This window comes from Nothoprocta perdicaria, unplaced genomic scaffold, assembly GCF_003342845.1.
Source record: "Nothoprocta perdicaria isolate Ctin4 unplaced genomic scaffold, notPer1 scaffold_20, whole genome shotgun sequence".
NCBI lineage: Eukaryota > Metazoa > Chordata > Aves > Tinamiformes > Tinamidae > Nothoprocta > Nothoprocta perdicaria.
This window is the reverse complement of record NW_020455205.1, coordinates 6,923,033-6,939,194: the sequence shown is the minus strand read 5'-3', so window position 1 is coordinate 6,939,194 and position 16,162 is coordinate 6,923,033. Positions and strand designations below refer to the sequence as shown.

At 43.9% G+C, this 16,162-nt stretch overlaps 1 protein-coding gene across 1 annotated transcript in view; it reads left to right on the top strand.

Moving 5' to 3' along the window:
* Positions 1-12,987, top strand: part of RNF2 (ring finger protein 2) — a 13,616-nt gene extending 629 nt beyond the window's left edge. Inside the window, exons 2-7 of the mRNA XM_026037989.1 lie at positions 7,944-8,032; positions 8,197-8,357; positions 9,073-9,288; positions 9,941-10,213; positions 11,299-11,470; positions 11,924-12,987. Coding sequence (XP_025893774.1) covers positions 7,946-8,032; positions 8,197-8,357; positions 9,073-9,288; positions 9,941-10,213; positions 11,299-11,470; positions 11,924-12,025 — 1,011 coding nt within the window. The 5' untranslated portion in view covers positions 7,944-7,945 and the 3' untranslated portion in view covers positions 12,026-12,987. The remainder of the gene's footprint in view (positions 1-7,943; positions 8,033-8,196; positions 8,358-9,072; positions 9,289-9,940; positions 10,214-11,298; positions 11,471-11,923) is intronic.
* The last annotated feature ends 3,175 nt before the right edge of the window (positions 12,988-16,162 follow it).

The window sequence follows — 16,162 nt, the reverse complement described above, 5'->3', positions numbered from 1 at the left end:
GTCGCTGTCCCCGTGGCCCCCGTGTCCCCACGGGCGCCGTGTCGCCGCTGCGCCCACACGCGAGCCACGGCAGGTGCCGGCCCCGCCGCGGCCCCCCCGCCTCTGCCGCCTGCTTTGGGACAACTGCCCCCGTCCTTGTCTGCCCCTTGGGAACCGCTGGCCTCGCCCGCTGCGCCCCGAGAGGCGCTTCCCTGCCCGCGCTTCTGCCAAGGTCGCTGTTGATTTGTCCTGACAGCCTTGCGGGGAAAATAACAGGAGCAGATGCCCAAATCCGCAGGGACCCGCCGAGGAACAGGGCTCGGAAGGCGACTGCCGGCGTGCGCGAGCCCGATGTGGTGCTGGTGGGAAGAGGTGGCAATTCTGGTCAGCCCTGCATTGTGCGCAGGCTTGCGGGATTAGAGGAAATCCCTGGCATTTGGGGAAAAAAAAAAAAAAAAAAAAAAAAAAAGCAATGTGAGTGGTGTGCAGATGGAAGGGTTTTTTGCTTGGGGGAAATTCTTTATTCAAATATGTCACTCATTCTGTGACAACAGATCGATTTGTCATAGGAGTTCCCTGCACAAGTACTCACATCCGCGTCCCTCTGGTTTCATTAAAAACTTGTGTAGTGGGATAATTTGACATTCCTGTACATCGCGTCAAGCTCAGAGATGGCATTCAACTTCTGAGCTAATTGAGTCTGATTTTGCAAGCAGCATACATTAGTAAGTAGTGTCTTTTAACATTAAAAGATGTCCTATAATAATAATGCTATTTAAAATAAGTTGAGAGTCTCTTCTGAGCTCTTTGGCTGGAGAATTTTGTTACTTTACTATGCGGTTCAGTGTTCTCTTCATTTGGCTTCATAATAATAGTGGCATGTGATCTTTGCATTYGAGGACATTTTTTACTCTTGCATGGGTAAAATCTGGAGCTTTGACATCACAGCTCTAAAGCATCTGCAGTTGCTGAGAAAAGCAGTCCCCGGCGTGTTGCAAAGTGCAGCGCAATAGATTGTGTGGATCTGCCTTGATCAATGGCGCTTCATGAGGCACCATAACAGGCTGAGCAGAAAGTCTTCAYTGGGCGTCTTGTGTCATCGGAGCACGAGTCTGATCAATCTTATATGTAGAAGAGATGTTGTGTGGCTGAATTATTTCATCTTCCTTTAAACATTTTTATTTCTTTTGCCAGAAAAAAATCACAATAGAGAAATGGGTACCACTAAATGCGAGATAAATCTGCAGCTCTGCTGGACCTAGTTTTAATGAAGCACCAATACACAGAACATGCATGAAAGAGGTATTACAGTAAAAGAATCCTTTTCACTTTTTTCTTTCTGTGATTTAAATCTTCTTTCCTGCTTTATTTTTGACTCAATGAACAACATTTTGATTGCAAATAGGAGAGGAAGGAGATTAAGCTCAGCAACGTCCCTTCTCCAGACCTCGTTTTGATTGTGTGTGAAGATCACTTGCCTCTCAGACTGACCTTAAATTCTTCATTTTCTGAGGAATGAGCAGAGTTCAGGGTGATGGAGCTGCTTAGACTTGTTGCAGTGGAGAAATATTCTAGGAATTATCCCCGTCTGCCTCCTCCCGCTTCAGACCGAGGCGCGTTCTCGTTGAGCGGCCGGGCGTTAGCAGTAGTAGTCCATGTAATTAAAAACCTAATCTGTTCTTTAGCGTTCACCTCGCTGGGATAAAATTAAATTATTTTGGATGGTTATTGGGTTTACATTTTTCCTAGTCGAGTACTATCTATGAAATGCACAGTTTTATTTAAAAGAGTTGTTAAAACACAAATTGCTGTTAGTCATTAACTGGTTTGCAGTTTACTGGAGTGCGGCTTTAGGTGCTGACAGCCTGTAATAACAAGGTGATTTTCAGGAAGGCAGCAGGAAGCTTTGGCTGCACTTGGCTCCATCGGAGATGGTTTTCCCCATGTGGACATTGTGTTACCTCCCAGCTGCAAAGCCCTGAAGGGGAGGTTGAGGTAGGGGTGGCACTGTGGCCGCCAAAAGCGCTCTGACCTCTTGGGTCAAGAGCTGAGATCTTTTTTTGTCTCGTAATTGTAGCCACACGAGTGATTTCTGCCAGTGTAGTCATCAGCTCAGGATTGCATTTCTCCACATTCCCATGTAGAAAAAGGGAAGGTGGCAGTGGACATGATGCCCTTCCCAGAGAACACAGCCCCATAGCCCAAGCAGGAACTGAGCGTCAGAGCAATGTACGTACACGTAGAGTGCGTGCAGCTGTATGAATCTGCAGCAAAGCATTGCCTGGAAAGCACGCTGTCTGAAAGAACCCCAGCAGCCTTATGAGCGACCGAGTTGAGCGACCAAATTGCTATGTTTTTGGTCACTTTTCTTGGTGYTGGCAGCAGTGTCTTTGGGGCAGGTGTGTAGAGCAGGTGCTCTGCGTGAGCGCGTGGTGCTGCATTCCCTAGGCCCAGCGCCAGCCGCCCGGAGCCCTGCTGGGAATGCCGCTGCCTTGGCGGCTCCATTCGCCCCCCTGCTGGGAAACCGCGCGTAGCCGTGAGCTAACGGGACCGTTCCCGCTCCGAGGCGCCGGGCGGGAAGCTCCAGGGCCGCATAGCTGGGGAGCTGGTGGTTTTCAGAAATACCCGTTTTCTTCTCCCCCCCATCAGATGTCATGTGGGGGYGAACCTTCTGACTGCAGGTTTCACAGTGACACTAGCAGGCGGGGTGGCTTTGCCAGGAGGGATGTTTCTCATGTTGAAGAGCAATGCTCTTTAAGTTGGCGGGGTAGGGTGTGGGCAAAACAGGCGTTTGGGCTGGTTTCCAGGAAAAAACAAAATTTCCGAACTGGTGTGATCGAGAGGGACAACCAGAGCGGTAAAACTCCTTCCCTGTGACGTTACTTAACGGTGATGCTGTCAGCTGCTTGGACACCTCGGGACTCTGCAGTTTTATCGGCTTTTGGGGGGGATTTTGGGTCGTCGTCTTTTCCCTCGCTTTCTGAATTGGGGTCTCTGCTGCACGGGCAGAGTGCGGAATGGGGTTGGCCACAGGCTGATGTGGGATTTAGGGATGGAAGGCACTGTGCCAGCTGCCCTCATCTGTGACCTGCGACTTCAGGGCACCTCGTTGCTGTTTGAAGTTTTGGCTCCATCATTTGTATTAATTCAGCATCTTGAATAGCCCGTTAATTTGCTTTGATTGTGCTTCACAGCTGATAGAGCCCTAGTTAATGTGTACAGAAGTATTTAGAAAAAGTGACAACCACTCATTTTAAAACATGATMGGCATTTAGAAAAGGAGCCCTCTTCCATTACTGTTGATTATTAACTGATAAGGTCTATCTTCCAAAATWATGCCGCACTTTTTAGACACTCAGYGATAGCAGCTGCAGTTACTCTGTATTTCTTTCTGTGATCTGGAGGTGCCTTTTGATCCTCTGATCCCCTTGAATTTACAGACTGAATGCTGGTCCCCAACTGGTTTGCAGCTCTATTTCATAACAGTTGCAAATTTTAAATTCTGGCACATACTTTTAAGATCTCAAGGCTGCTTTTAGTAGATGTCAGAAATAAAGGCAGTTATACTTGATGTTGCTCAATTAAAATGTATGTGCAGGAGACAGAAATGATTCTTGGACAATATTTTAATAGTATTTTGGAGCTTATATGTTAAATTTTAATTATGGGCAAAAATACCTAGTTCTGCTTTTTACTATTGATTTATTCTCAAACTCTAAGAAAATATCTAAAGAAAGTGTTATTTTTTTTCCTAAAGACATTATATAAACTGCTGGTTTATAGAAGAAATGCTAGTATTAAGGAGATAGTATCAGTTTGGCCTTTGCAAATTCAGGCCAGCAGTAGCTTTAGCCACTATCAGAAGAATTGTATTTCTGGGAGCACAGTGAGGAGAAATTTAAAAGAAAAATGTACCAGTGAAACTACTATTAGCTTTGTAATCTATTTCTTGGATAGCACCATGTTACTGAATTTTAAACAGTATTTGTTAGAGGTGAAAAATTCACAATATAATTGTTACTAAATGGTTGACTGTTTGTCCCAGGCTGTTGGTTGAATCCCTGCCCACCATATAATAAGGTATGACAAACTTACCATATATACAGTTGTTATGATTTTTTCTCTTATAAACCGAGTCTGTGGCTGTGTGTGTGTGTTTTGTCTTGGCAAATATTTTCTGATTTTGTTTCTGGCCCTTCATGCAGCTGCTGTTCAGCGTTTGGCCGTGGATTTGAGGCTGCAGCTCTAGTTCCTGAGTGTGGGATTATGTTTCAGTGCCTGCTGGGGCCCCCATGGACCCCATGGATCTCCCATGGACCCTGTGGACACCGCGTGTCACCCCCTCGCCATCCGCGAGGCGCCCGGCCCCAGGGGCAGCTCGGGAGCCTCAGTTTGTGGGCAGCGTGGATGGGGACTGACTGTGAGCAGGAACAACGGTGAATTCAATTTGCAAATACAAACAAGTGAGAACCTTCCCATGAGGGGACATTGTGACACTGAAACTTGATATTGAGAGGACAAAGACTGATAGCTGAAAGAGATGAAAGCCTCCTCCTGAGCTGTAATTGTTGTGAGTGCAATATATATTCCCAGTGGGACACAGCTGGAAGGCTGGTGACAATCTCCATAAGAAAGAGAAGCAGCAGTGGGGACATGGGCAGATGTGGTGCCCTACTCCTTCAGAATCCCTGAGCCCCTGCTTTCAGAGGCAGGAGCCAAGTCACCTCCAGGGCAGAACTCCAGGCTCTAAGGCATTTGGAGATACTGAGAAGGGAAAAAGCTTCAGAAAAGAAAAAAGGAACATTCTTAGAGATTCTTTAAAATAGATTTTTGTTTTTAAGAGTATTTTCAAAAATGTATCAACTGAATATAAAAGCATCTGAGTTGCCAGTGAACTGCAGTGAAGATTAATTTTTTCTTCAATTTTTTTTATCAAATAAAGCTCCTAGCCAGAAATGAGCAGAAAAGAAACATAATTCTAATAAAAACATTATGAATTTTAATTGAACTGACGGACTGAATTGAGTACTGTGTCCAAACAGACAGCTTGTCCCTAACAGCAGTTACAGAATCAGAGTGAGTAAGATGTAAGCCTCTAATCCTATTAAGTTTCCAGAGTAACTCCACTGTGAAGCCTGATTTTAATAAAATGCAGTCCTTTAAAAATCAGAAGGGTTAAGATACTGTTGAAATTAGTATATCAAATAGAAGGCTAAATATTTTACTATTTTAAGTCAAATATTTTTACCGTCAGAACAAGCGATTGTTGATGTCTGTGTGCTTGGTATTTGTGTGTGTGTGCATTTACTTTAAAATCCTGATGCACCTTTTTCCCCCTCAAACAAGTGTTTTGAATGGCAAAATCATGTATCACGGAGCTGAAGGTCAGGCCGGGCGGCGCTGGCCACGCGGGGCTGTTGGGCCCTGCTCCTGTTTGTCCTCTGGGGCTGCAGCTACCGCAGCTCCTGCCCTGGCCTCTGGCCCCTGTCCGGGCACAAATCGGTGCTGCAAAGCACCTCGTTAAAGAAGAACTTCATGTTGCAAAGGATCTCCGCATGTCACCTGGTGGGAACCCCCCAGGACCAGCTTCAAGGTTAGTTCCAGCGCTGGCTTCTCCCCTCGGCTCCCTGCAGCCGGAGCCGTGCGTCTGGCTGCCGCTGCAAGCCCTCTCAAAGGCGCTTGTTGCCATCAGGTTTTGTTTTTACTGCCTGGTTTCAGGCATGACACACACAAATGCCCAACATGCTGTGACTCAGGGCTGTTTTGAGCAAAGAAAGATGCATTTGAGTGTAAGGATTTGCAAAGCGGGCTTGGCTTGTGACAAGGGAGGATGCTGCTGCGCTGGAGGGTTTCCTGGCAGGTGACTGGGGCTTCCCTGCATGAATTCCCGGCTCCACAAGCCAGCAGGAGGACAGCGTGGCTTTTCTGATGGCGTTTTTCATGTTGCTTGCTTGCTTTATTTTTTTTTTTTTTCTTCTATAACTGTCTGCCTGTTTTCCAGAGCTCCAGGAATAAGACTGTTTTGTTACTCTGCCTTTAAAACCCAGACACTTGTACTCAAATTCGTTTGAGGTGACAGTCTACAGAGGGATAAGCACAAAGAGCTAGGTTGCATAAGCCCTGTTTTCCAGGGGAATCGGGCTCCAAGAACCACTCTGTCTAATGAAGGGATGTGGGGCTCCCTCCTGAAGCTGCCAGGCCCATCTCCCAGTCCTGCTTAGGGACTTGCACAAAGTCAATAMATAAAAAATAGTCAAACTATTTCTGAAACTTTAAGAATAGCAAGGTTTGTTTTACCTTTTTTTCTCTCTCTCTCTCTTTCTCTTCCCTCCAAATTATGCTTTGGCGAGGCAAAGAACCCTTGAGAAACATCCTGGGTAGCCAAAAATTAATGATTTTTCAGAGCATAAAACTCATTAGCTGTCTCCTGGTCTCCTCTTCCAGTTATTCTCTGTAAAGACATGAAGTGAGCAGACAAATGACATCTTAGTGGCAGTTACCTTGTTTCCCTTCCCTGTTACAGAATGGGTAAGTTTTGRTGATGTGTCTGGTCTATAGAAGTTGCTTAGGGAGCAGAGTCAACAGATCCAACAATGTTCTTGCATTTATCTATAAAGAATATCCAATGTCTMTTGCTGTGGAATATTGGAGAGATGCATGGGAAGGGGGAACATCCCTGCTGCCGGGAGCCAGGGAGTGCAGAGGTGTCAGAGAGGGAAATGGCCTGTCTTGTCCTTGCGGTGGTGACCGTGGCTTTGCATCAGCTCCTGCTTTGATAGTGACAGTTGTGCGTACTCCTTAATTGCAAAATTTATGCTTAAGAATTGCCCCGAGCTGCAGTCTGAGCCAGTCTGAAGGACTGCGGGTGTCCTTGCAATACATACATCTCAATGACTGACGTTGGTGCCCCTCTGGCTGTAGCATCTGGCTGTAGCTCATACTAGTGGTACTTGTCAGTGTTTCTGAAAGGAGGATGTTTGATCCGCCTGCGCAGAYGTGACTTTCCCCCTGCGAATGCCCTCGCGTTCAGATTTTCCATGAGGCTACGTGCTCGCTTGCTTTTAAAAACAAGCTAAAAAAGTTCCATACCATCACGGGGCTGGCTGCTTCTGTTTTATATAGRGAGAGTACAGAAAAGGGATAAAGGTTTTCAAAAAATAAAAGCAGTAATGAGAAATGGTGTGTTGGAAGTTTCATCAAAATCTAATGATGAAAAAGGACTCTCAGAGTGTATCTGTCTTAACTTTATTCCCAATGCCAGTACATGTGTGAGCTTTGAAGAAGGGATCCTGTCTTCCTCATTTGCAAAGTGGAAAATGCTTGAAAATTTAAGTAAGATGCTATTAGAACTAAATCTGCTTAGTATTTTTACTAAGAAGAAAAAAAAATGAGCAAAAGGACATTTTTCTTTAAGACACATATTAAAAAAATGCCTAGAGGGAATGCAAACTGATAGCAAAACTTCCATGTAGCACTGGTGGATGTGGCTGCTAGAGGCCTATCCATGTTTCACATCCAAAATATCTTCGAATTTGGACATTTCAATAAATGATATTTCCAGATGTCAGCGTAGTTGCCTAATGATACCCCGTTAAGAGCAGGGTGTGACAGCGTCTCCTTCCACGTGCTGGAATGGTTGATTTGAGGGAGGTCTGTGTCCTGTCACCATTTGTGGAGCGGTGCAGAGCGCTACTCATGGAGAGTATCCAGAGAGGTGATGGAGCCCCGTGGGGAATTGCTTTGGAAAACTGGGCTCTGTTTCTCTTCTCTTCTAGCATTCTCCAAACTTGTGACTGGAAGAGCCTAGTGCTGTACTTCCAGGTTGGGAAAAAAGGTGGGGAGAAATGCTTCCAGGGAATGTGTTTAGTTAAGGGTTCTGTGCGAGTCAGCGTGGTCATTTTGGTTGTCCATTTTATTATTTTATTAAGAGGCAGGTTGTAACTTGTGTCTCTTTTTGTCCCCAGCCATGTCTCAAGCCGTGCAGACAAATGGGACACAACCTTTAAGCAAAACTTGGGAGCTCAGTTTATATGAATTGCAAAGAACACCCCAGGTGAAAACTTTTGAAAAATCTCTGTGTGTGCTTGAGATGGCTGTGCATGTGTCTTGTTTTGTCTGTGCATTGTGTTTCTTTTTAAAAGAGTAGCAAAAAGTGCAATCTTGAGAAGGAAATTACTGGGTTTCATGAGAGAACTTCCGCTTCATTTTTTGCACTAGGAAGCAATAACCGATGGCTTGGAAATAGTGGTGTCGCCCAGGAGCCTGCACAGCGAGCTGATGTGCCCCATTTGCTTGGATATGTTAAAAAACACGATGACRACAAAGGAGTGTCTGCACCGCTTCTGCGCCGACTGCATCATCACAGCCCTCCGGAGCGGGTGCGTGAGCGAGGACAGACGGAAGGGGGTTCCCRTTGGATGTAAAAGCCATCCAGGAAAGCTTTCAAGCCCTGGGTGTTGGCGTGTAACCATTCGGCACCCGCACACCGCGACCTTTTGTATGCCTAGTACCCCAGTCACATCTCGGGCTTTCCAGATAAGAGACTCATTTGTTGTCAGTAGCATTTTTGATTTCCCTCATTTTTCTTTTCCCTTTTAAAAGAATGTTTTGTCAAGAACTGAGCACAGTTCACCTGGGCAGAGTAAGTGAGGTGGGACCTTTCAGCAGCAGTCCTGCTTCACAGCTCAAATCATTTTTCTCGTATTCTTCAATTACAAGAGGATATTTTCTTGAATGCAGTAAAACTATGAAATAACTGGCAGCAATCAGGTCAGCAATGTCTTTCCTATGATGGCACCTTGTGCATGATCACCTGTGCTCAGAGGTCACACACACTGTCAGTTATAACCTTGCCATTAGAGGGATGTGAACAAACCATAAAACCCTTAATGAGGTTTTAGGGACTGAGACTTCTTCCCCACTGAAGAAGTATCTTGATCTGCCTGATCAGCCAAGAGCTGGAAGCTCCGTTCTGGATGTACAGCGGGTATCTGGTCATGGCGAGTGCTTTGTCCAAGGGCTGTAGTGCAAGGGCCAATCTTGGTTATCACTAGAGGGTCAATATGTGTTTTCTCTCTTCTTACTCATACCTAGCAACAAAGAATGTCCCACGTGTCGTAAAAAGCTAGTTTCAAAGAGATCCCTGAGGCCAGATCCCAACTTTGACGCTCTCATCAGTAAGATTTACCCAAGCCGTGATGAATATGAAGCTCATCAGGAGAGAGTGCTAGCAAGAATCAGCAAACACAATAACCAGCAAGCTCTAAGTCACAGCATTGAGGAAGGACTGAAGATTCAGGCTATGAACAGGTATGCAACCTGCCTTGTGTGTCTGCTTGTGACCTTGTCACCCGTACCACATAGGAAGAGTGCCACATCTCCAGAATATTCAGGGGTTCCTTTTTGCTCCTCCAAACAGTGCTGAAGTAATTTTTAATCTTTGTCTAACAATAGAAACCTTCACATCACATTCTGCTGCCTCTGTTGCAGCCAGATGTAGACAGCAGATTTCAGTTTTAACAACAGATGCAATGAATTCTGTTCCAAAATATTATTTCATGCAAATAAATGCACGTAATGCCAGAACCCAGTTGCCTTAATTGCAGCTTAATGCACAAGGCTGGGCTGTATGAAGTACACATGGAATTAGACTCTGGGTTTATGCATTTGAGCTGCAGAGAGACAGTTGGGGAAAGTTGCCTCCAAATTCTTGTTGTGGTAAAGCATGGTATGATTCTGTGTTTGACAGGTGTCTGTAAGTGTGCCTGAGGGATTGGAGGAAAAGCTGTGGTTTGGGGTATGAATATCTCTCTATATGAAACAATAAGTATGATTTCCTATATTGCTAAGCTTTTAATGTGGTTGATCCTGGGGGCGGGAGGTAATTGTAAAAGTAGCTGGGTGAATTCTGAGTGCTAATTAGCAGCTGAGCAGACATTTGTTTCTACCTGTATCTGCTCAGGTTGCAGAGGGGCAAGAAACAGCAGATTGAGAACGGCAGTGGCGCAGAGGATAATGGTGACAGTTCRCACTGCAGCAACGCCTCCACGCACAGCAATCAGGAGGCAGGGCCAAGCAATAAGAGGACCAAAACATCAGATGACTCTGGGCTAGAACTGGACAATAACAACACAACTGTGGCAATAGATCCTGTAATGGATGGTGCTAGTGAAATAGAGCTGGTCTTCAGGCCTCATCCTACCCTCATGGAGAATGACGATAGTGCACAGACGAGGTAAATGTCTTCTGTTTCTCTGCATGGATTCTGTTATTTTCTGCTGTCACTTCTCTTTTCTGTCTGTCACTTCTCAGGRCTTTTGAAATTAATTTACTATGGTCATACCACATCCCTTTTAATGGAATGCACTCTTTCCCTTTCAGTTCAGGTGGATGGTATTGCTACAGTGTCATTAAAAATAATGTAACAATAACAGTCTGTTTTAAGCCTTTGATCATAGATGAAGATGTTTCTAAGGCTTTCCCGCATCACAGCTCTGGGTAGATACGAGGAAGATGGTATGTTATCAGTCCCTTTTCCTTGCTGTAAGATCCTGTGGGCATAGGTAAAGCTTGCAGATGTTCTTGAGCAGCTTTGGGAGCAGCTCAGTGTCAGCATGGGTTGTAGGTTGAAGCTTTACCTGGCATTTCTTTTCGTGAACGAATCCAAGCATAGACTGCAAGTAATGGACTGCAGCAAGGAACAGTCATGAGGAGTTTCCTTAGATCTCTTTCTGACTTTCTTTCCTGATGAGACATCTCTCTGTAGTGCCTATAAATATATTATAAGCCTCAGCCAGCTTTTCTTCTTGGCTGGGAATTGTGAGGAAATCCTGGCTTGTTCTGAAGGGCAAACACAAAGCCTCTGGGGGAGGCCTCCACTGTGCATTTGTGTGTCAGACTCCTTAATTCTTGTGTAACCAGTTGGGAAAGGAACGGGTTAGCTACAGCAAGGAGCAGACACGGGGATCGTGTTGCATGCGTAGCTCTCCCTGCCATGACTTTCCATCCAGGAACATCCTATTGCATCTCCGCTCAGAAGACTTGAGCAGTTGCGAGTAGTTCTCAAAAATCCTTGACAGCCTGTTAGTAGTTGTCTCATTCCAAGCAGGTGACAGGACAGTGCTGTCTTCTCTACAAATAGCACAAGGGCCTGTGGGAGAAGTGTCAGGAAGATAAAAGGGCTCTTTGGAGCAGCATAATTTGATAAACTCGTTGCACGTTTTCAGTTAAAACACCTAGTGCTCCTGTGAACTTTCTTTACAGGCCTTTTCACAGCTGATGCTCATCTGTCTTTGGTTACCTTTGTGCTCGTTGTTGCAGATACATAAAGACCTCAGGCAATGCCACTGTGGATCACTTGTCCAAGTACCTTGCTGTGCGGCTGGCCTTGGAGGAGCTCCGAAGCAAAGGCGAATCCAACCAGATGAACCTGGACACGGCCAGTGAGAAGCAGTACACCATCTACATCGCCACTGCCACCGGGCAGTTCACTGTACGTAGCGCTTCTGCCGCCCGCGGGTCACGCTGAGCTTCAGTACTGCTCTATCTGGGATACAGCTATGATTAAAATAAGTCAGCTGGACTCTTCTTGAGCTGATCTCATGACTGTATTCATAATGCCAGTTGCATGTTGCATGGTTGGAAATATCAGTTGCTTTGTTGGAAATGTATCTAGCAAAATATCTGTTAGTAGAAAGGGAGGGAAGCACATACATTTCTTGGGGTAAAATCTAGTGATGGCAGCAACTACTAGCTATGCTAGCTGAGGACCCATCCTTCTTTCTTTTTACAATTAAAAGTGGAGAAACATTATTTCACCTGAAAATCTTGCTTCATGCCCAAATGGAGATAGCACGTCAGAGAATAATCATAAAGAAATGTTTCTACACTACTATGCGTGCAAGGTGTTAAGATTCTTCACCTTTGTTTTGATGTTCTTTYCTAGGTATTAAATGGCTCATTTTCCTTGGAACTGGTCAGTGAGAAGTACTGGAAAGTGAACAAGCCCATGGAACTGTACTATGCACCAACCAAGGAGCATAAATAAGCTGTGCAGGAACACTGAGCTGGGACTAACTCTTTTTATAATTATGGTTTCTTTAATATTCAAAGAAGGCAACACCATTATTTTCATGGACAGTACATGTGGTGTCTTCAGGTTCTCTCAGTTTACCTATTAATATAATTAGACAGTATTCTGGTTATATTTAATTTAGACTTTGTTTTGTTTTGKTTTTGTTTTTCCCTAAGAGACTCAGTGACCTTCTCCAGTGCATTCCATTGCTTGCCATGCTCTTTTGTTCCCAATGCATGATAACTGAACAAGTGTTCCACTTTGGAATGTCTTAATTTAGTCCAGGTAAATCTGGATTTCTAATACATTTGACACAATTATAGTAGCCTCTGTGAAGTATTGAGCATTGGATAGCTGATAAAGTCTATTCAATAGTAACATATGCCAAGGAATGTGTTAAATGTTGTAATTTGCTAATGGTTATCCATATAAAAGATGGTAGAGAATTGATTTCTGATAGTCTTGCAGATAGAGGTAACCTGACTCCCTAGGAAAAAAAAAGGGATTTATTATTCAGTCATTCTATTGTGAACAAACACGGCTAGAGTGAGAAAACAGACACTTTAAACCATGCTGCTTACTGGGCTTAATACTTCTGTGTAAGGTGGTTCGTAGTTTGTTTGTTTATTTGTTTTTTTAAGAAATAATTCAGTTAAAGCACTCCCCACCCCCAGAACGACCTGTCTCCCTGTAAAATATCCCCATCTTAATGTACGCTGCAGTTCCTGATTTGGCCCTCCTTGCAGAGTTGTCCTGTCCTCACAAGCACTGAGTAAAGTCTTCTGATAGTTTTACAGCTCTCCTATGCTCCCTGTCATAGCAGATTTTTACTGTGAATGTATCAGAGCTTTCTGTGAAGCACTGTTTTGGAAACTTTTTAAAGCAAACTCCGTCAATTCCAACACAGTGGTAATGAAATGTGCAAATACTTTTGAGTTATAGAATTTGTGCCACCCTAACTGAGAGCTTAACTGGGCTTCAGTTTGAACAGGGAGCACTCCAACCGCAAGCTGCTCTAAAGTGTTTTTTTTTTTTTTTTTTTTTTTTTTTTTGCCATAGCTTTAACAAATGTGGCTTAGCACTTTGGAAGAAAATTTTAGTACTTGACAACGTTTACCGTCTAGTGTCTTACATTTGGTTCCTGTTTTTAAACGTGGCAGTAGGCCGCTGTGTGCAGTCCAGGAGCTGTTGTCTGTGTGCGTGTTAAGCTCCTCTCCCCTCGCCCTGGCCCTTGCCTTCACAGAACAGGGGCTGCTCCACCTGGTAGCGTTCTGTCTTAGGGGAAACGGTCACTGGGAATGTTACCCTGTGCTGTAAAATGGACTGATGACACCTTCAGCTCTTTGCATCTGAAGTTAGGAGCAAAAAAAAGTTGATGTAATAGGTGAGAAGTAGTGACCCTTACCCTATGGAGTATTGTTCCTTCTCTGTTTTGCCTGCAGTTGGACCAAGGTTTTGGCATGTGGTACTGACTATTCAAATTCTTGAGGATTTTCTGGGGAAGGAGCCTTCCCTTCCACGACCGCTGTCCATCATTATGTGTAGCACTTGTAAATACCCATCCATTTTGACTTCTGTTCCCCCATCAATTTTTATCCCTATATAAAAACGACACAGGCTTCTCTGAAAACCTTTTCAGCCATTTTTTCCTACTGTAAACATTTGGTTTCTAGAATTGTGCCATGAAACTGAAAGACAACAAAACAAAGGGAAGGGGGAACAGTTTTTCATTACTTTATTCTTACTTTCTGGTGAAATGTTGCGTTGTATGGACTATTAGTGCATGTTCACTAAATATAATCTGGGGAGGGGGGTGGGAAGGGGTGTTGTCATTATAAATGCTTTAAAATTTATGGGGAAACGTCTAGATTAGTTGCAGCATACATTCCCATGGTGATAGCTAAGGTAATGTCCAATCCCTTGAGCAAGAGAGGTATTTGTGAAGCGGAGCAGTCTGTCTACGACCCGTCACCTTGTCCACTGTTCTTTAAAAAGTGTGGGAGAATGTGAAGCTCTTATTTTCATGTTGTAGTGAATTTAATGAATATTTATGTTCTTCAAATATTATATATAAATGTAGTTGTTGGATTAAACCATTGATTGCACTGTGACTCTTTAGTGCTATAAACTATTTTGTTTTCAAAATTACTGTTTCATCCATTTTAAACCATGTTATTTTTAAAGTACGCTGTGTGTGTGTTAGGTACGGGTAGGTCTAATAGCTCTATCCAACTGAAGTCACACAGCTTTTTATGGACAATAAAAGTAAAAATGTTCCAAATAAACTATTGGAAGCTCTAGTCCTGTGTTCTCTTCAATTCATCAGTGAAACTATGGGGAAGTTTCTGTACAGGTTGAGTGTTGGGGGCCACCTACTTGTCTGTGGCCTCGAGAGGAGGGCAGCAGCCCTGATGACCCCTTCGGCCCTGTGCTYGGAGTGAGCAGAAGGTAACAGCCCTTCCCGGGACTGCTGGCCCCGGCATGGGAGCTGCTGCTCTGCGTTTGATCCCCCCAATCTGAGAAAGGCAATGCAAGATTTCTCACAGCACCCAAGGTAGGTTAAAAACAGCAACTTCAGTTGCATTATTGAACAACTGCAACAAACAGAAGGCTCAAAGATGTGAGGTGAAATATTGTTCATTTCTGAAATGACCTGTGCTGTTCATTTTCACTCCCTTCTCTAATTATAACTGTAATTAAACACCACCTTTTGTCATAGAGTAGAAGGATTAAAGATAGGAAGCTTATGCTCACTGGAAGTGGTTCCTTGTTATGTACTGTGTAACCTCCCTCTAGCTGTGGAAAGGAGGGGAAGGTCCTTTCTGCCTGTGTTCAGGCCTCATGACAGTATTTGGACCCTTTTGCCGACAGCTTTAACTCCTGTAAAAGTTGCCTACACTTCCAGCCCCATAAAAGAATATTCTTTTTAGTTCTATGCAAACTTCCTTTTGCTCTCCTAACACTGCTTTCTCTGACTTAATTTGGGATTATTACTCTGGGTGGTTCTCACCTTGGGTCAGTGCAATCCACTTAGGCCAAAATTTTGCTACTCTGCATCTTGCTTCCCTCCTGTGCTAAGTGCCAGCACCCAACCCAGCACCTTAGAAAAGGGCATCTATGCTGTAGCTTTCAGTGGGCAGGGGGATGTAAGCATCAGAGGTGCCCTTCATAACTATTCATTAGCCACAGCAGTAACTAAATCAGCTCCTGAAACTTTATTTACCATCATCCTCAGCAGCTGCTTATTTTCCAGAATGCTGATCAGCTGATAATCTCTGAACTCAGTACCTTAAGGATCTGGTAAGTACTCCATTCTGATCTCCTAAGAGGGGAAAAAACAAAACAAAACCCCACTGTATTTCTGTACATATTTCTCTACATAAATCTTCATTTAAGAGGTTTTAGCTCAGAGATGCAGAACTCTTAGTGTTCTATCATGGCACATTYAATAGAACTTCTCAAACACCTGCAAAAGGGTAAAGAAGGAATTCCATAAGGATTACACTGTGGAAACTATGCTAGACTAAGCACACACCACAAGGTTTTACGATATAGAACTAAATGGCAGCTGGTATTTCAGTGTCCAGCCTTCTGAGAGGACCTTCCTGTTCTGCTCCACATCGCTCTCCTCCACTCTCCACGCATTTGCGCCAGGCCTTCAAACTCACTACAGTCTATTGAACTGAAACARATGAAATACTTAAAACTTTGCTTAATACTCTGGAATTAATTTTGAATAAGATTTTTTAAAATCAGCTAAAAATTGACTCTTCTATACTTTTCCCAATTACCTTCTGATATCAACTATTTTCCACTGGAGCTAGAAGCTGCCTTTGATTAGTAGATTCCACGAGAAAGCAGAAAGGCTTGACCTCAGGGACAAGCTTGAAGTCTTTCTCTGCAGCTTTTTATGTACACTTAAGAATACTGAGCAATAGTTATTGATTTAACTTGGAGAAGATGCACAGTTGCTCCTATTATTTCAGAGGAACTGTTAACATAATCACAAATTACGTTGCTAAACTTGATTTTCAACCTATCTTATTGTMATTTCTGCTCTCCCTTTTGCTCCAGTTATCTGGTTTTATGACCATCCTATTTATGTTAATG